We start from the raw sequence: 18,944 nt of genomic DNA, 5'->3' as shown, positions 1-18,944 counted from the left end.
GAACTGAATGGGTCGTATCCAGTTGTTTGTTGTCATTCTGCAAAACAATAGTAATGTCCGGACCTCTGGGGGCGCTACGGCGGAACCCAATGTTCCTTTCATTTCGGTTATGCTATTCGAGATTTCGGGGCATGGACACACAGAGTGTTATCAGTGATTGATGTCATTTCTTAATCCTATTGAAGATTCGGGTAGGTAAACAAAGGGTTTTTCAGTGACCTTCACGAAGGTTCTTCGTGTTGATCCTATTGATCCTCAAGAGCCACGGAGCTAAACTCCGACCGGTGGCCGTGCAATCCATTACACTGTTGCCATGGCAAACTCTAAATGTGGGTTGGGGCCTGCCGTGGTATCTTCCACCCACAATTTGACGAAAAGATGGCGAGCAAGGAGGCAACGGTCCTCATTGTGGACGTCAATCCTTCTATGCGAAGGAAGAAGGAGGAAGGGGGCAAAACAAATCATCAAAGAGCGCACGAAGCCTTATTCCAAATTCTTCACTCAAAGGTCTCGAACACTTGAAGCAACAATGCAACCTATTCTGACTATTTCAGTCAATTTAGATAATACCAGGGCGAAAGACGGACCAGGTTGCATTATTGTTGGTTGGAACAGAAGGTACGAGATCCGTGGATTTCTCTCACGCGACAGTCAGATAACCGTCTTGCCCGCTTCAGAGTCGGATAACATCTTGGCGGAGGGTGAGCAGTATCAGCATATCAAGGCGTATTGCTTTGAAGAGGACGAGGCTGCTCTCTTCAAGCAGCCGAATCTGGAGCTTCTGAAATATGTGGAGAGGGGTACGGAAGAAGGGACTGCTATTGGTGATGGTAGGTACGACGGCTAGGATGACACGCGTCTCCCATATTTAACAACATGTGTGCATCGTCAGTCATGGATGCCATCATACTGGGTCTACATATGCTCGAGCAACATTGCAGGAAGTTAAAGTACGAAAAAAAAATCTACGTGTTCACGGATGCCGAAAATCCCGTGGATACCGAGGGCAGCGATGCTGTTGCCGAGAAAGTAAAAGAATTGGCAGTCACATTCAATCTGATGTATGAGTGGGATCATCTGCTGTGGAACTCAATGTTATTAGATTTCTCACAAGCTTTCTCGTTTGATATGCAGCGGGTACGATTTCGATGATCCAGATCACGGAATTAAGCACGAGCATAAGTCCGATGTGAAGGCAAGCAGTTTGGATGATCGCTACCGCATAAGGAGTCTGGTTATGCTAACATTCTGTCAGGCGATCAATGAAGAGTTTCTACGCGGTTTCACCGAGAGGGCGGAAGGGAACCTATTCAGTGGAGACGAAGCGTCCGAGTTGCTAGAGCGCTTGCGCTCAAAGTCAGTAAAACCAGTTACCGTATTTCGAGGACCACTTACGTTGGGTGATCCTGAGAGTCATCCCGCGGAATCACTTGAAATCCCTGTGTGGGTCTATAACAAGACAGCAGAGATGAAACTGCCCTCCGCCAAAAAGTGGTCTGCGCTCGCAGAAGCTATTTCTGAAGGGGAGCGCAATGGGGCAACGTACGGCGAAGTGGAAATGCAGCGAAGCTACAAACCTGCTTTGGGAGATGCTGACTTGCAGAAGGATCAAAACGGGCAGGATAAGAGTATATCAAAGGATGATCTTGTGAGGGCTTATAGATATGGCAAAACCCTGGTCCCTTTCTCGTCGGAAGACGAAGAAGCAATGAAACTACGTACGTCCAAAGGGATGTCAATATTAGGCTTCGTCAAACAGAGCGAGGTATTACTGTTTGCTATGCTGCGAATATCGCCGGTATTAAATAGGGTATCAGGTACCCCGTCATCACTTGATGGCAAATGTGTTGGCTGTTGTTCCCGAACCAGGCAATTCACGAGCGGCGCAGACATTCTACACATTAATCGCGGCGCTTGACGAAAAGCAGAATGCGGCCCTCGTCCGTTATGTCCGTGTTAATGACGCCAATCCGAAGCTTGGTGTGCTGGTACCAGCCAGAAAAGGGTGGGGATGGTGGGCACAAGTGCGTGTGTCAGAGTTCGTTTCCTCCATCACAGTTTGATTCCTGACGGCCGACACAGATTCCCTTTGCAGAGGATTTACGACCTTATTCCTTTGCACCTTTGGATCACCTGCTAGCTGAAGACACATCCGCATCTAACTCAACCTTGGCTGTTTCGACACTATCGCCTTCTAATAATACCCAATCTCATACTGACTCACCTGCTAGTTCAAGCAAGAAGAAACATAAGCTCGATGCTCGTCAGGTCCCCGCTGACGAGGCAATGAGGCGTATGGACGCCTTTATTGACGCAATGGATTTGACGGACGCTGTGGAGGATGAAGACGGGTGAGAACATGTTGAATGCGGCAAGTCTTGGGTGCCTTGGATGCTGACCAAGCTTGCAGCCACAAGAGGGAAGCCTTTAGACCAAAGGACGTATTCAACCCAGGCTGGCAGCGTATCTACCAGTGCATTGCCTATCGTGCTATCCATCCTGACAAAGCGGAACTGCCACCTGTGAACCCACAAATTATGGCGTGCATTGAACCAATACCAGACGTTGTTGAAAGAGCAAAATCAGCAGCCGAAAAATTGAAAGATGCTTTCAAGATAACTCGAGGTACCGGAACGCGACCAAGTCAATCATGTTGTGCTTTGTGCTGATCTTTTGAACAGTTGAAAAGCAGAAAGGTTCAGGAAAGCGTGCTTGGGCCGCTAGATCTGCCAATAGGATAGATGCAGAAGAGGTGCTTAATCGCCCCGATAATGGTCCAGCTGAAAAGCGAATCAAAGTCGAGGAACCAATGCCAGAAAACTTGACCGATCTAACAGCGCGCAATGTTGAGAAAGTGTCCACAGTTGATCCCATTAGCGATTTCAATGCCATGGTCGGGAGAAGAGACATTGATCTGGTCACAAAAGGTAGGCGGAGTTACCTGTATTCGCAATCTTTTGTAAATCTGAAACCATCATCTGCGAAGCGGTGGAGCAAATGTGCGAGGTCATCGTAAAATTAGTTACAGAGTCCTTTGGCGATCAGCTTTATGACAAAGCAACGAATTGCCTCGTTGTTCTACGTAAGGTCTCTGCCGAAAACGACGAATCCGACCAGTTCAACAATTGGCTACGTGGGCTGAAGCACCTCCTGTCTGTTGGGGAGTCCGTCCGTCACGCACCATTTTGGCGGCGGGTCGTTGACCAGCAGATCTCACTCATCACTAAAGATGAAGCAGGTGATAGTAACGTTACAAGAGAAGAAGCGGATGCGGTATGATGCGGTGATCTTTTGGCAGTATATTTCCTATTATTTATTTAACCTTTCGTTCCCCTTTCACAGTTTCTCCGGGCCGAGGACGAGCCGCCAGCAGCAATATCGAAAGGTGACGAGGATGAGGTGGAGGAAGAGGATTTGGTATGGAGGCTGCGATTTCCTTTCCTTTTTTCTTTCGGTCACAGGTACTAATCTAGTTGTTGCAGCTTGACATGATGGATTGATGTGCTCGTGTGGTCGCAACTTGTATATAAACCTCTAGGCAGTTTTTGTCTATACGCTTCCAATGAACGTAGTGATTCGAGAGAGTGCCACTGGCCGTCCTTGCAAGAAAGGGATGATAGACCTCTGCACGATACTCGCATACCCCCTTCAAACATGCTGCCTCTGTGTGAGATTCTTAAGGGCGGCAGTTACCTTTGGAGGGTCACTAATGCTTCAATGTTACGGTTAGGCTTTTCTCGCAACTTTTGACTGCTATATTTAGTATTGTATTGAATGGCACTTGACAATCGAGACTCAACTGTCATCTGCACACTGCTTCTTCACAGATTCAATACTTGCCAAAAAGGGAGCGACAGTTAGAGCTCATTTGGAAAAAACGCTGAGAAATGCTATTAAGTGAGAACAAAAAACAAGTAGTCTAGGTAAAGGTATCTTTACAAGTCGAAGCACCACCCCTCAAATTCAGCCTTCTAAGGCTCATCAACATCTTCAGCAATTTGCTCCCCCGACTTGATGCTGGGTATAGAGAAAGCACGGCTCTTAGCAGTCGCCATGACGCGGATCCGAGAGGCAAACTGGGCCAATTTGCCCACATGGTTTTGGAATTCGCTCACACGGCCTTCAGAGGCAGTGTTGCATATAACACGAGCAAGAGCATTGATTCGGTCACGGTGTTCACGGTTGAACGCACGCCCCTCCTGCACGTAAATAGGCGTCATTGATGAATTACTGATTGTACTTTGTGGTGGGTGTAAGAGAACAGGATTCGATGTGAAAAGGTCCATTGAGCCACGTCCCGTTGATCTGGCGTCAATCGAGCCCGATCGAGCTGCACCTTCTCCACCAGAGGAAGCTCCACGAGACAAGTCGGAGCCTTTCACAACACGACGAATGTAGTCAAAGGTGTTGGCGTCGGGGTTAAAGAGGGCTACCATAACTTTGGGGAGGAAGAGAGCTCCTAGGCAGGTTGTGGCACCGACAGTCGTACCCCCGACCAGAATTATGTATCGTCCCTCGAAGCTGCTCACGAGGGCATATACAGCCAAGCAAACAGTCAAGACGAAGGTGGTGGAGAATGTTGCGGCGGCAATGGCCTTGGTCTAGAGGAATAGCCATACTGAGTGAATATTATCCAATATTTCTCAAAAGGGGGCAACCCGCTGCTTACCTCGTTCAACATGGCGTTCAGATCCCTAAGCTTTACGCTAAAGAAGATGCAGCAGCATAGCATGATGTATTTCAATAACAGCACAACACCCAAATACGCGGATGCGTTTTCGGAAGTGCAGCTGTAGTAAAAGGTGTCGTCGCCATCCATACTCAATAGCTCCGCAGAGAGTGGGTCTTGCACCGTCCACACGAGGTAGACAATGGCGTTGATGCCGCAGATTCCAAACACCCATTTCAGAATCGCAAGATTGCTTGCGTCGAACTGGACAATCTTGGAAGCAGTAAACAAGAACAATCTATCCAGAACCGTTAATGAGCACAAAAGATCATTGCTGTTCTTCATGGCGTGCAATCTCTGTCGTACCTGTAGAGTCGGTATGATTTGACAATGATGGCCGAAAACGTTATGTCGAAGCCCAAGCCAAGCAACCAGGGAAGGGCTTTGCAGCCAGCGCTGAGGGTACGTTCAGTGACACCCTTCAATGGCATTTGAAGACTCGTAACAATCACCGAGGCATACGCCAGAACAATGCCAAAGATAATAATGTTGTTGAAAAAGTAACTGGAGCCTTTGATGACGGGAGTGTTACGGAAGATGAAGCTGAAAATAGCAGATGCCAGGCATAGCAGAATTCCCAGGCCGCCAAAAGCTAGAATACCATAAGGTTAATTTTAACTTCAAATCACTTTATGCTTGAGTTTGATGGTATTTACCAAAGAAGGCGTAGATGGACCCACGGGAGATCGGGTCGGTAGGGAATAGCACATTGTAAATAGACTTTCGGTACGTTGCAGTGAAATAGTTCAAGGAAGGCGAGTCATATGGCATAAACATTAAGGCGCCGTTGTCTGCCTGGACCTCAGCGATGAAGGTCTTGTTGCGGTTCAATGCATTAAAGTAGTTGGAAACTTCCTGTAATGCATAATAATTTTGAGCAACCATCAGCATAATACTCAATGCAGCCATTGCTTACCTTCATGACGCTTTCTGGTGTTCCTGCAGGCAGACCAACACCGCGGTAGATACCATCAATGTAGTTGATGCCCAAAGTCCGGAAAGTGGGAGCATCAATCTGCAACGAACTGCTTGTTAATAAATTGTTGGCAAATGAAACTCCATCCGTGCAGCTTCAACTTACGGTGGGGAATTCGTATTCTGGAGGATAGAATATAAAAGTTAGCTAATGCGCAAGGCAAGTTGCGCAAGGATTTATTGCACCAACCTGAAGCAATTGCCAGTACACGCACATCTGTTCGGTCTTTCACGACAGGTGTGGTAGTCCACGCAGCATCATACTTTCCTTTGAGCATCTCAGTGATGGCAGTAGTTGCACCTGTTCCGGCGGAGAGGTAATCGAACTTGATGCGGGCCAATTGTCGCAAACGACCCGAGCCAGTTTCGAAAACGGTTCCGGTTCCAGCACCGGAAACCGTTATATGCCGGGTCTTACATGCGGCGACAAAGTCTGACCAAGTGAGAATAGTGCTGTTGTGTTTTGGTACGAGAAGCACCAATGGTGTATACTGGTCAAAATAAAGGTACCTAGTCATCAGCGACGGCATCCCAGTTGCAACTCGGTGATACTACTACGTACTGTGTGGATGTAGGCAATGGCAATGTCATCTGGCGTGTAATTGGCGCGAAGTTCAGGAACGTAGGGTTGAATATAAATATGTGGCAAGTTGATTAAAGTAATCTAAAGAGTGGTAATTAAGCGGACAGACAAACTTTGGAAAAAGAGTAAGTGTTATCTACTTACGATTGAACCATCTTTGGGATCATTTTTCATGTCCGCCCAGGCAGTAGCTCCACTGTTGATGGACTTGTATAAAAGCTTCGCTTGAGGGATGTATCTTGACTGTGTTTCTGCGATACCCGCAGACCCGCCACCCGGAGCGAATGGTACTCGATAAGTGAAATTTCCATTAGGCCAGGACGAAACAAGTTGGCTGGCAGTTGCCAGCAAAACTAATATTAGACAATTAAGTCGCATCTTTGCGTAGAGATCCTTAGGAGAGCGGAAGGGAGGAATTTGTCACTGGGGCAGGACATTTATTGAAAAGAAATAGACCCGCCACCAAGAGTTATTTTGAGATGGAGACAGGATGGCCGAAGGACACATTTCCAAGTTAGAGAGACAGCGTTTGGGGATGGTTCTCCGCATCATCTCCCGTGGTCAAAACATTCCAGAAGGCACGACATCTTGAATTTCACCATCGTTCTTTCAGTCAGTGTGGGTTAAGGAGTACCCAAGCACAGGATTCCAGAACTCCATTGGCGATCGATCTTCATACATCACCCCGAGACTGTTACTGCCCGAATCGACCCAATGCTCCCAAATAGACACAGCCGTCTCCCTGTTGATGTCCAGTACGAGGCGCTGCCTCACGATCTATTTTCCGCTGAAGCCCGGAATTATAATTAGCACCGGTTTGTTTCCAATAAAGCCGGTGTCCATTATTGCAGGAACGTATCGAAAACGCCCGAATGTTTTCGTTTACAGGAACGTAACGTTATCATTGTTTCTCTTGTAAACTTTTGAAGACATGGATCTCGTCTTCAATGTACCTGGACTGTGGCTCAATGACAAAGGCCGATAGTTGGGAATCGCACAATGAAGAATATTTGGGGGTCACCCTTTGTCTGCATTTCTGGAATCAAAAGGTTCACGGTAAGGTTAATGTGTTTGGCAAGCCTCCGGAGAAACTTAGATGTCATTACCACAGACGGTTTAACGTCTCGCATCGTCCAACTGCTATTCCAGAACTCACATTTGGTCAATGTTGATTCACCTAGAGACTTCCGCTCTTTGACAGAGCGCCGCCTTGTTGTCCAAAGCAACCAAAAAGAAAAAAAGAACTCCATCGTTGAGGTAAAGATCTGGACGATCGGAGTTGAGCCGCATTTCCAGATGCATGAAATTAAAAGAAGTCCCCAGATATCCTACGGGCTATAAGAGGGACCACACTGCCTCCTTTCCCCTTCTCATCATTCAATACCCAATTCTGTGTCTTTTCTCTTCTTGATCATCAACAAATGCCCAACAAAAAAAGCCATTCAAAGATTGCCTGCATGGTCGCAGCACTTGCGCTTGCTGGACCGACTGCTGCCTTGCCAGCTGCGGATTTCGGCTCGCTGCAAAAGACCATCAAGTGTCTCGGTGCCAGCGCATATAATGGGCCTTACCTTGCGCCCATTCAATGGCCCAAATGGACAACTGGCTTGAATGGCAAATTTATGCACATCTCGGTATGCTTTAACTCATCAAAGATTTGGTTTGCAAACTTTTACTTACTCTTTAGGAAACTTAGGATATCCACATTGATGAACTCTACAAGGAAGGTACCGACCCCGCTGGTACCATGTGTCACCGCCCAAGTGCTACCAACGCTGCATTGAACGTTGCTGGAAAATACGGTACTTTATCCAGTATCTGCGATACCCCTCAAGTGATGTTAGATGCCACTTTCGACTGGATCAAACAAAATACCGCCGATGTTGACTTTATTCTGTATACTGGTGATTCTGCCCGTCATGACCGTGACAAAACAGTCCCTCGTCAACACTCTGAGGTGTTGAATGAGCACAAGATTGTTGTTGATAAAGTTATAAGGTATGGGATGCAGCATCCGTCAACATGCAATACGTTGGTCCTGATGATTGAATTGCAGTGCTTTTGATACCTCCAAAACCAAGTTTATTCCTACTTTTGGTAATAACGACGAACTTGATTACAACAAAATGGCTCCTGTTACCGACCCGATTATCGCCAACCTTACCCAGATCTGGGCACCCTACAAACTTGGCTTGGACGAAAATCAGGACTGGCTCAACGGCGGCTACTTTGCCTACGAAGTCAAACCCGGTCTCGTGGTTTTGAACTTGAACAGTATGCTTTTGTTCGCCTCCAATGTCCTGACCAAGGACTGTGTAGTCGACGGCAGCGCGGGTGCTGGCATGCTCACATGGTTGCGCAACCAGCTTTCTCAGCTTCGCAGTGCCGGTAAAAAAGCATATGTCATGCAGCACATCCCCCCATTGGACCACTCTGGTAAAAAACTCTACTACCCAACTTGCCACACCGACTATACCAACATCCTCGGATCATTCTCGGACGTTATACTTGGATCGTTCTACGGACACACAAACAAGGATTACATTTCGTATGTGTACACAAACAATACTAGCTCGCCTCAAGACGGCCCCTTCTTCATTTCGACAGTTACCGACACTGTCCCCAGCATCGACTTTGACAACACTTGCATTCTGCACGTGAGCTCGCAAGGCCCTAGTATCATTGGTGAAAACAACCCTGCTATCCGTGTTTACTCCTACGACACGAGTCGTTTCGCTTTTGGAGGCCTTGTTAAATGGACCCAATACTGGTCTGACCTAGTGAGAGATAACACCGAAGACAAGGTTACGTATGAGTTGGAATATACAACTCAGCAAGCGTACGGTCTCTGGAACCTTTCGCCTCTCAGCTGGACGCTCGTGCTTCAAGACTGGGCGAAGAACTCGACTTCCTACCGGGACTATCTCAAATATCGCTTCGTGCAGAACCCCAACCCCGTCCTCAAGGGCTAATTATAAGCAAGAAATAAAAAGGAAGTAACTAATAACTCTCTAAAGGCGAAAAATACAAAACCGTAAGATTTAAAATGAGCTTCGTCGCCTAATGCAAAAAAACCCTATTATGCTCGCACCCATTATCAATATTTAAAAATAACAATCTGAACCTATTGATAAATTAAGCTAGATAAAAAATAATAGTATAGAGAGCAATATCTTTAATAAAAAAACCTCGTCTGCATTCCTCGATATTTCTGTTTCTTTCTGATGAAGATATCCTGGCGGTTGATGCCCGGGCACTTGGCAACCGCGTTGCTATGAGGTGATCGCGCCGAGTTGGCCGTCACCTCTGCCTCCAATGGTCAACGACCACCTGGAATGTCTCACTGCCGCGACGAACACCACGACCACGACCACGACGATCACAGTCACCATCACGGCCACGATCACGACCACGATGGACCAGATCGCGGAGCAGAATATACCCTCTACAAGCAGATAGATATAGACAACGTCCGATGCCTAAATGAAAGCGTGGAAGGAGCTGCTAAGACGGTTTTCAAGACGTGGGAACAGAGAGGAGATTTGACAAAGGTAGGGATACGTTTTTTGCGCGAGTACTATGATTGTGGTGTGTTTTTTTTCGTAATACTTTCCTGTACTTACAAGCTATTTTACTGGTGGATATGCTCCAGTATGTGGAAAGCGATGCAGACGAACAGTTAATTATCAATATACCGTAAGCTTCCTGTACTGTTGTTGCGTCCGTCTTTTGGTAAGAAGGGCTGTTGTTCCTAACAGCGCTTTCTATGGCGCTTGTTCTTTGAATACCTAGATTTACAGCAAGCATCAAACTAAAGTCAATAGCAATCTTTGGGGGCCCTGGAGAAAAAGCTCCTTCACGCATGAAAGCGTAAGTCCTACTTGCCTCTTCCCCAATTTATCGCATCTCTCTTATTGTACATATTTTTCTAGCTACATCAACCGCGACGATGTGGATTTTGACACAGCGGACACCACGGAGCCGACTCAGGAATGGGAGCTTGTACGAGATGTCCCAAAAGGGCAATTGGCGGAATATCCCACACGTATTGCCAAGTTCTCCAATGTCCGCAACCTTACTTTGTACTTTCCCGAGAATTTTGGTGACGATACATCGAGGATCTACTACATTGGACTGAAAGGGGAGTGGATGGAGATAAACAAGGACCCAATCATAACCATATACGAGGTAGGTCTTGGCGTGTGCAATCAAGACATACCGTTAAGCAATCATATTGGACGACTGAGATGCTATTATACTAGCTCGCAGCAAATCCTGCCGACCATAAGGCGAAGGCCGACCAATTCGCCGGCCAAATGATTCAATAGGAACCCGTGTGCACACCCACTTTTCATTGCTCTCTTTCGCTGTGTCCACCTGCTATCTCTGTTTTACTCTCTTTGGTACACGAAGTTGAACAGTTCCATTGTTTATTCTCGACGCAACCGAGTCTGACCCTATCTGCTTACGCATAAAGTCTGTAAATTGGTCCTGTACTTCCAACCTTAACGACAAGCGAAGTTGTTTCTCGGGATATGTATAATAGGCTCTACTTAAAACGTCATATATTCGTTGTCGCGCCAAAGGCCAAACAGTCTATAGTTGGATTTCCCGCTTTAGAGAATGGGAAATGTCAGAACAAATTCTCGCTAGAGACGCACCTGAAGAAGGGTTTGCTGATTTGTTGATGCCTCATGCCACAGATGTGCCAGTGATACGTAATCAATGTCAGCATGCAGGGCTTTGAATACGCTGAGAGCAAAAGTAACATTTTGGTCCCGTTGAAGGTCGGTCGGCAGTTCCCGGTAATACTCCATCACTTTGTTTGCGTCCCCGTAGCATTTTGGTCCCCTTGCCGTATAGCATATCAGATAGAGAAGCATGTAACCAGTCAGTTCCGCTCTGCGGGAGAGGAGGTCTTCCTGCTGAAAGTTTTAACCCTTCATAACTGCCCGCAATGTAGAACAAGTCGGTACCTTTCGCTCCCCGGAAGAACAGTCACTGCAAAACGTCTGGAACCGGCTTATTGTCACAGCCTCTGGTTCTGAATCGCTTGTCGGTCCCCTTACCCTCCGCTGTCGCCCGTATTCCATCGCAGCAGAAGCTCTTTCTTGCTCTGAACCTGCGAAAGAAGATATTGGCCGGTCCCGCTGACATTTGGTGCACCAGATCAGGTCCGGAACCCGCTTCCAATCGAAAGAACCAAAGTATCAGTTACCTGTAAACTCTGTTATATGGTAAAATTGCATGATCTTCCCATACCTGTTTATCCCCAATGATCCTTGGATAGACTGTTCCCAAGATTTGAACCAACGACTTGAGCAGTTCTGCAAAATTCTTCGCAAGCAGACAGACGTCCACGGATGTTTCGTACACTTGTAGTTTAGACTATGAATTATCCATACGTTGAATACGCCAAAAAGTACGCTATTGGGTCTTACCATTTGCGGCGAACTCATCATACACGCCGGTCGAAGTTATGCCCTCGCGCAGCTTACCTGGTAAAACCAAAGAAAGTTGAGAGCCCATCCATTGGACGAACCAAAAATCCAGTATACGCATACATACGCAGCTTGGCTAACACCGGGTCAAAGTGGTAGTCGGTTCGTTCTGTTGGGTCAACTTTTTGCAATCTCTCAAACTGGGCATTTTGAGAGAGCGGCGTTAGAAGAAATTCCGGGATGAACAGTTTAACTGGTGGAGACCGTACCTACTTGCTCGAGAATATGGTCGTAGAATCGCCGTTGAATATCCTTGGCTCTCATACTGATCGAAAGGACAGGTAAGTTTGTGACGTAAGGTTGTGAGTAGTTCGGTCCCTCTACTATACCTCAATGCGTCCATGTTGCTACCATCACTTTGTCGGCTGAGCAGTGGGAGGCGATCAAACTCTTCTTCTATCGAGCCTCGGTACATGTTGTTAGCGTGGTGAAAAGTAAATTGGTCGGGCGATGGATTTGGTCGGTAGCAAAATGACTCGGCCTGCCTTTCACGTGGCCGATGAGAGCATTTGTTTTTATTCCTTCGTTCAGATGCAACGCTCTCGGCAGCAAAGAATATACATTACAAAAAAAAATACATACAAATTCACTGTAAAATTACAATCTAAATAAAAAACGTCTATCATGTATAGCAATCCAAAAAGGAATCCGTAGAGGCAACCTCGTACACCGACCCTCCCGCCTCTGAAAACGCTTCATCTTCCTCTCCATTGGGAACAGGCGTAGCTGACCGTCCATCGCCTAGTGCCGCTAAGAGCGCACCACCGGCCACTCCGGCACCATCATCATACCAGAAAGTACTAGAAGTCGGCAAATCAGGTACATCAACAGTGGACACCGCAGCAACGTCGATTCCATCTCCCGTCAAGTCAAGCAACGCGAGCTTGACGGCTACATCTGTGAGTTGCTGAATATACTCGGCAGTATCGCGGTTGGCAATGTTTTTATCTAAAAGCATGTTGAACCCGTCGGTCCACTCGGAATATTGCACGGCTGAAGAACACACGAAATCTGCCATGGAAGGATTTGCTTGATCGGACGATGATGAAGACACAAGGGAGAAGGATAGGGACGGGTTTTCTCCTGCGTTCTTCCTGGATCGGAATATTGGGGAAGATTGGCCCGTAAGGAGGTCCGTCGCAAGAGACATGTCGACTGATGACAAGATAAACAGTTTAGCAGATGGTTGAAGCAGACTGGATAGACCATTACTCACTGCGCTCGCTGAGCTCATCTGGCAAAGGCCGTCTATTTAGCACTTCAGAGAATTCCCCGTAATGCAGGAATTTATGATTTGCTCCAAGCCGATAAAATCGATACAACCCCTTCACTCTTCCCTTCTCACGTATCACTGGGAACCACGCGCCCTTCGTCAAACACGATATTCTTTGCCGCTTTACTGTTTCATAGCTGTCTTTGTAAAAGCGTTCGCGGAGATTTCTTCAAACACAACAGGTTAGGTGAGTTTTCTCCAACACAACTTCAGACTTGCACACCTGACGGGAAGTTTAGTCATCAGATCATCTTCAACCTCTAAATTCTTCAACTGCCGTTCTCTGACAATGCTGTAAGGTGTTTCTAGCATCTCAGTCCTGAAGGATGAGAGTAGATTTGGATCAAGCGGCTTGCCAGCTGATGCAGAGTGTTTGAACTGAGATCGAACAAGAGCGGAAACACGATTTATGTCATCCCCTGTGGCGTCAGCTTCCATTTCGTCCCACAATCGAAAGAACGTCTGAAGAGTTATAGCGAACACTTCATGGAAAGTAAGTAAAAGAGGCTGATACGATGTCGTTGTGGAATCTAAGATGGCATATTAGCATCCTGGATGTCTCCAAATTCTAACCTCCCTGGTACGTACACCCTGTGCTGACTTCCCAAAAATCGGCGAGTATTTCGCAAACTTCGATGCCTGCGCGGGCAAACGGACATCGCCTTTCTGGTACCTGTTCCTGCTGCTTTTTGAAAAACTTGGAAGAACATATGATCTCTAAGATATGTGGAAAACCATACGAAATGCGATTGACTGCATACCTTTTGATAGGCTTCGCGATTTTGTTGGGCATAGCTGTGTAATGCCCCCAGCCCAAGAACACCCACGCGACTCAGGTCACGATGAGGAAAGGTACTCTGCAGAAATCTGAAATTTAGCAAGACCGCACATATAGCGCACAGCATCGGGGTTGCCACGATTGACATACCGTAAACCCCAATCGCTGCCAATCAGGTACTTCCTCAGGGTCAATCTCCGACCACTCCCATAGCTCCTTTAAAGATTTTGCATGTTCATGTTTATGCACTCTCACTGGCGTCCTCTTTCTCCTATGCCCTTCCAAGATCAGTAGTCGCTGAAACTCGACTACTTGCGCTTTGAGTTCGTCCGCCGGACTACTTTGCATCAGTTTCAAGACTACTGTGCGAATATCTAGCGCGTCCAGCATTTCGATGAAGCCAATCCGTGCTCGTTCGGTCACATGTCGAAATAGAGAATTTATCAGATGCATCGAGTTGAGTTGAAGAAGATAGTCGGTGGCAGAAAGGCGATGCACAAGGGTTGGTAAAAAGGACGACTGGGCTGATATTGCTCGATTAACAACATCAAAACCGTAGCACTGGATGGCAGATGATGGATTACTCGGGTCGGCCACGACGAGTTTGATGATAATCGCTGTAGCTGGTCGGCAGATGTTGACGAGATTCTGTTTTACGATGATAGAGACGAGCTGCGAAAGAAAGACTTTAACATGTGACATGGAATCCCGCTCATTAGGGAAGATAAACTTACTGTGCTGATAAAGGATGGACTGAAGGTGTCCCAACCACGATCATGCTCCATTAGAGTCTGCAGTGAGGTCAATGCATATGCTAAAGTATTCCCTTGCGCCGTTATTATCACGTCCTGTAGCTTTTCCAGTCCGGATCTGGCAATGAACTCGTCCACAAATTCATCCTCCTACGCACGTCACGATAAGCAGGTGCCCGAAAAGTTCCAAACGACCATTGGGTTATACCTTGAGGTATTTTTGTAGCATAAATATGGTTCGCTTGAGGAGGGTTTGATCTTCTGGAGTCAAGTCTTTGACCATATCGGCAGCCATGATGGCTGGAGAGGAAACGAGTTTGAGGTTCGAGGCATCCCGAAGCTTCCTCCTTAGTCTCTACACTCCCAAGATGTTCAATTCAGCTTAACAATACAAGCAGGACATATACTGGGCGTTGTTACCTCTTGAGTAACCAGCTCTTCTGTTTCTACCAGTCGTAGACAATAGTTTGCAGGGTTCCCACAGGCGAAGTGGGAGATGCATAATTCCTTTATAATGCTCGTGAGGGACGCAGAGGGGTCAATCGCAAATGTGTCAATCTTTTGCGTCTTGTATGTTATGGAAACATGAATATGCTTCCTTGGACGGTGGCCGCCCACATAGAGCGAGTTGGGCATCGTGTGCTGTCGCGATCTCCCGTCAAATGGCCAAAGGAAAACCGCAAAGTGTTGTCATCAGCGCTCTGTGCCATCAGTCACGTGCACAAGGAAGGGCTGGAGGACTTTCCATTCGTTTTTGTAGGCAGCCAATGGATTGTGATAAATAATAGGTGCATTGCCAGCAGGACCACATTATTGCAGTCATTTGAATTTCATAAATCGTATTGTCATCGAACGACGTCCGATTCCAACTTGGCGACTTGGTGCGATCGGCACAAGTCCTGTAATCAAATGGTGCTATGATAAACTTTCTAGTATCGTCAAAAAGCATCTTGAGCAACTCCAGGCATGTTAGCAGGCATGAAAATTGATGCTTGTCAATTTCTTGGAGTCCAAGGTGCGCAGACAAGATCAATTTACATCCCGGTGCCTGAACATAAACAAACATGTTGACCGGAGCAGTCAGAAGTGATGCAGCCGCATCAGAAAAGAAAAAGTGCAGTTAAAAGCAAGTAGAGAATAAGACATTCGGGTACGTACTGCCAATTATCAAAATCATACATGAATCCAGCACTGTTCAGTTTATGTACAGACTCAAAAGCGATCTGAAGCCGCGTAATGAGATGTTTGCTACGGTGCACACTGCCCTATTCCTCAACGGAGACCGCAACCGCGGCAGGATTTTTAAACATGACCAGCATATCCGAGAGTGTAATCAAGCCAATAGGCATCTTATCGTCAGGAGGACATACCCAAAGACGATGGACACCCTTGCTCAAAACGGTTTGCATGCATTCCTCCAGATTGTTCTCGGGTTCACAAGTGGGGCTGCGCTCAGCCGGATCAACATTGTGGATCTCATGGATGTATTGCAGAACTGGGTCAAGAATTTTGCGGATTGCTTGCTCATTGAATCCACGGAAATCGGCACCTGACAGTCAACGTTATCCAATTGAATCATAAAAGGAAAGCAGCGGTTCATTCGCATGGCATACCGCTCAGATTGCCAGCTAATTTCCCTTGTTCATCAACGATGCCAACACACGAGGTGTTAAACAAGGCCATCAATCTCACGGCCATGGCCGTTGGTGTATTCTCCAGTAGCGAAATCGGACAGGCTTTGCTGGCTCCAGTATCGAGATCATACATTAGATACGGATGAGGAATGGGCTTTGCCGCGGATTGCATAATGTCTGAGGCTTTCATCTCAAAAATCGATGCAGGGAGTTTGTTTCGATTGACGTGGAGGTACCATACAAGATCGGTTTGCGATACGATTGTGTACCTTCAACATCACAAGCAGACTCTGTTCAATACTGAGTTAGAAACAGATCAAACATGCATCCGCTGCGTTACCAGTTTTCGTCTCCTTCATGATTTTTATCGTAAACCAGAACCCTGTGAACATTACTCGTCATGATGTCCAATAAACGACTTAAAGGTTCTGTGGTTTGGACAGTGATCAAGGCCTTGGATTCGGGAGTGCGGCCCATAGCGTCTTTGACAGTAGTGCTCTTGAACATATCCACATGCTCGTCCATCCAAGTAGAGAGCTGTTTCTCCAGATCAGTGTTGGATGATTCCTGAGACTGCGTCATTTCGACAAATTCAGCAAGATAACAATATCAAGGTAAAAGTGCTGATTTGAAACCTACCAGACCAAGGTCGTCAAAGGCAGGTCCTAGTAGCGTAGCATGGAGAAGATCAATAACCGAAATGATTGTCTGGAAACTCTTGTGACCCGACTTGGTCAAGCGGTAGACGGGTAGTGCTGCCGTGTACCATCACCATACGCTACCGTAAGCCATGGTCACCAGGGAAAACAACCAATGCGTTATAAACTACCCAACAGATTATGCTGCTTCAATAATGCAAAAGCTTCGGAAACGGTAGCGGTCTCTGGAATGCAAACCAAAGCCGGGCCCAGCTTAGACGGACGTACTCTAATTCACAATTCTGCCACCATCAGCAAGGTAAAAGCCATAACGCATGCCTCAACATTGACATGTAGTCGCACCTGGAGCGAAGGTGCTCAGTCATGTCCCTAGTCTGGCGGTCATTGATCAAATTCTGAACAGGCGCATTCAGAAATGTTTTCAGCTCATTGATGAGCTTCTGTTTCATTGGAGCTTGACGAGGGTTAATGTCACTTGCGTACATGTTTTTAGCAAAAGAATTGAAGAAGAAGAAGAAGAGCACGAGAACAAGCAAGGAGCTTTGCGCTCAAGAACAACCCCCCCCCCCCCCCCCACACACACACACACACACACACATTATGGTCTTTTATGCATTGACTCATTGTGTGGAGGGCGTCCCTGCAACTGGCGGCAAGCCCTCCTCGAACGCAGGATCAAACAGTCACTCATTTGGGGAAACCAGGTGTGGATATGGGCATCAGGGACTACTGGCTTTCAACGCAAAAAGCCGCGTCGCGCAAAGTAGAGCACTCAGCCGGTGCACTTTTATGTGTTGCTGATCGCAACAGGCATGGGCTCTGGATATAGACTTCTTCACGGCTTGTTCTCAAAATTCCGCACTCTGGGAAGGGCAAACTTGCTTTAGTACGGTCGGTTTGTCCCATGAGAATACACTGAACTTGCCTTGGATTTAGTGGGCCCCGCAAGAAATCGCCTGTAGCGAGTGACCTTTATTGGCTGACACTACGTTTTCCTTCACACAAACGACTCTGGGCCATATGCTGATAGTATACCTATGTTTTTGGGGTCTTTGCACGGGAGCTGCTTGTTCAGGTTTCAAGTGAATCTCTTCATAAAAAACCTTTCACACTTGCCAACCCTTTGCATCATAAAAACTTTGATGAGAGAGCATATATATTCACAAGGCTCGTACTGTACAGGTCTACAATTGTTACATTCTCTTATACACAAAGCTGAAGAGTGCCAAAGATGACGAGTGCGCACAGCTCCTTGATGTCTATTTACCGAGGGCACGCTTGATGCAAGCATCCAAAGTTTGCTTTCCCGATTGTACAGCCTGAGTTCCTCGACAGAACACTTCGGCGTCCCTACATTCCTTAAACTTGGGGAATAAACCCCCCCTGCACAAGTTAAAAGTAGGAATAGTCAGAATGATGAACCTTTTGAGAATAAAAATTGCAACTAGAAGTACTGACTCGAAGACTTCCATTTGGCCAGGGGGGCATCTGCCCTCTGCGCTAACCATAGGGGCGGCAAGAAGGGCGACGGCGGCAATGACGAAGGCAGTGAAAGATTTCATGATGACTGGTTTTGATCGCTTGAAGGTAGTTGTAGGTGATGTATGAGTATTTCTAGCTTGTAGGTTGCTTGTAATGATGAAAGGTAGGAGGAGAAAATGCTCGCGTTTTTATAATATTTTTTGGGAACCAGATGCTGCATTCATATCAAACGTCTGATGCCGAGTCCAAGAACATTCTGATGCAGAGCCCGACGTAGACATAGAAGCGTGACGACTCATGTGTGCAGGGTATAGAGTAGTTGCCCTCCAATGTTGGAAGCATCTTGCCAAAGGTATACGTCCCGAGTCTAACATAACACTGATCTGGCAATTGGATCACTCTTATGTTTGGGTAGTATCGAACCAACACATTGTTGACATTCAGGACCCTGATCACTTTTATACTGCAGAGACTCCAAAAAACGCCTGGATGATGGGCAATCCCCACTTTGTTCTGGTCGAAAGGCCCCGGGTCCAATTCATTGAATGCTCCCACTTGCCACTCCTAGAGCATTAGAG

The 18,944-nt window shown here is 46.8% G+C and overlaps 8 protein-coding genes across 9 annotated transcripts; 3 read left to right on the top strand and 5 right to left on the bottom strand.

The window, feature by feature from the left end:
- Window positions 1-371: 371 nt before the first annotated feature.
- On the top strand, window positions 372-4,194 carry SPPG_00032 (uncharacterized protein). Its single transcript, XM_016748368.1, has 14 exons — window positions 372-507; window positions 564-618; window positions 678-830; window positions 893-1,061; window positions 1,135-1,195; window positions 1,256-1,765; window positions 1,818-2,024; window positions 2,083-2,351; window positions 2,411-2,625; window positions 2,682-2,927; window positions 2,987-3,273; window positions 3,343-3,417; window positions 3,483-3,923; window positions 3,995-4,194. Exons 1-13 carry the CDS (start codon window positions 379-381, stop codon window positions 3,498-3,500), a joined length of 2,394 nt encoding a protein of 797 aa, XP_016612338.1. The 5' UTR covers window positions 372-378; the 3' UTR covers window positions 3,501-3,923; window positions 3,995-4,194.
- On the bottom strand, window positions 3,868-6,999 carry SPPG_00031 (uncharacterized protein). Its single transcript, XM_016748367.1, has 9 exons — window positions 6,432-6,999; window positions 6,267-6,368; window positions 5,895-6,195; window positions 5,811-5,827; window positions 5,646-5,744; window positions 5,386-5,584; window positions 5,036-5,321; window positions 4,670-4,967; window positions 3,868-4,601 (listed from the first exon to the last, which is right to left on the bottom strand). Exons 1-9 carry the CDS (start codon window positions 6,663-6,665, stop codon window positions 3,972-3,974), a joined length of 2,166 nt encoding a protein of 721 aa, XP_016612337.1. The 5' UTR covers window positions 6,666-6,999; the 3' UTR covers window positions 3,868-3,971.
- Window positions 7,000-7,614: 615 nt separating this feature from the next.
- SPPG_00030 (uncharacterized protein) lies at window positions 7,615-9,493 on the top strand. Its single transcript, XM_016748366.1, has 3 exons — window positions 7,615-7,921; window positions 7,984-8,285; window positions 8,344-9,493. Exons 1-3 carry the CDS (start codon window positions 7,709-7,711, stop codon window positions 9,257-9,259), a joined length of 1,431 nt encoding a protein of 476 aa, XP_016612336.1. The 5' UTR covers window positions 7,615-7,708; the 3' UTR covers window positions 9,260-9,493.
- A 117-nt stretch (window positions 9,494-9,610) lies between these two features.
- On the top strand, window positions 9,611-11,174 carry SPPG_00029 (uncharacterized protein). Its single transcript, XM_016748365.1, has 5 exons — window positions 9,611-9,838; window positions 9,940-9,983; window positions 10,080-10,157; window positions 10,220-10,475; window positions 10,550-11,174. Exons 1-5 carry the CDS (start codon window positions 9,623-9,625, stop codon window positions 10,613-10,615), a joined length of 660 nt encoding a protein of 219 aa, XP_016612335.1. The 5' UTR covers window positions 9,611-9,622; the 3' UTR covers window positions 10,616-11,174.
- SPPG_00028 (uncharacterized protein) lies at window positions 10,668-12,203 on the bottom strand (the record flags this gene model as incomplete). The annotated part of the gene is made up of 8 exons (XM_016748364.1): window positions 10,668-10,883; window positions 10,949-11,209; window positions 11,264-11,473; window positions 11,550-11,662; window positions 11,729-11,785; window positions 11,856-11,928; window positions 12,002-12,053; window positions 12,118-12,203. 8 exons carry the CDS (start codon window positions 12,201-12,203, stop codon window positions 10,668-10,670), a joined length of 1,068 nt encoding a protein of 355 aa, XP_016612334.1.
- Window positions 12,204-12,328: 125 nt separating this feature from the next.
- SPPG_00027 lies at window positions 12,329-15,244 on the bottom strand. Of its 2 annotated transcripts, XM_016748363.1 has the most exons (9): window positions 15,012-15,244; window positions 14,800-14,946; window positions 14,574-14,741; window positions 13,990-14,511; window positions 13,823-13,918; window positions 13,650-13,758; window positions 13,285-13,591; window positions 13,005-13,228; window positions 12,329-12,943 (listed from the first exon to the last, which is right to left on the bottom strand). In XM_016748363.1, exons 1-9 carry the CDS (start codon window positions 15,225-15,227, stop codon window positions 12,411-12,413), a joined length of 2,322 nt encoding a protein of 773 aa, XP_016612333.1. In that variant the 5' UTR covers window positions 15,228-15,244; the 3' UTR covers window positions 12,329-12,410. The 2 variants fall into 2 exon arrangements, with proteins under 2 accessions (XP_016612333.1, XP_016612332.1); XM_016748362.1 differs by having other exon boundaries at window positions 12,329-13,228.
- A 612-nt stretch (window positions 15,245-15,856) lies between these two features.
- On the bottom strand, window positions 15,857-17,369 carry SPPG_00026 (uncharacterized protein; the record flags this gene model as incomplete). Its single annotated transcript, XM_016748361.1, has 6 exons — window positions 15,857-16,140; window positions 16,205-16,494; window positions 16,566-16,798; window positions 16,865-16,980; window positions 17,055-17,152; window positions 17,227-17,369. The coding sequence occupies 6 exons, from the start codon at window positions 17,367-17,369 to the stop codon at window positions 15,857-15,859; spliced, it is 1,164 nt and encodes a 387-aa protein (XP_016612331.1).
- Window positions 17,370-18,029: 660 nt separating this feature from the next.
- On the bottom strand, window positions 18,030-18,783 carry SPPG_08813 (uncharacterized protein). The gene is made up of 2 exons (XM_016756951.1): window positions 18,343-18,783; window positions 18,030-18,267 (listed from the first exon to the last, which is right to left on the bottom strand). Exons 1-2 carry the CDS (start codon window positions 18,444-18,446, stop codon window positions 18,144-18,146), a joined length of 228 nt encoding a protein of 75 aa, XP_016612330.1. The 5' UTR covers window positions 18,447-18,783; the 3' UTR covers window positions 18,030-18,143.
- Between the last annotated feature and the right edge of the window lie 161 nt (window positions 18,784-18,944).

This window comes from Spizellomyces punctatus (genome assembly GCF_000182565.1).
Source record: "Spizellomyces punctatus DAOM BR117 chromosome Unknown supercont1.1, whole genome shotgun sequence".
Classification (NCBI taxonomy): domain Eukaryota; kingdom Fungi; phylum Chytridiomycota; class Chytridiomycetes; order Spizellomycetales; family Spizellomycetaceae; genus Spizellomyces; species Spizellomyces punctatus.
The sequence above is the reverse complement of the archived record's forward strand: the minus strand, read 5'-3'. Positions and strand labels throughout refer to the sequence as shown.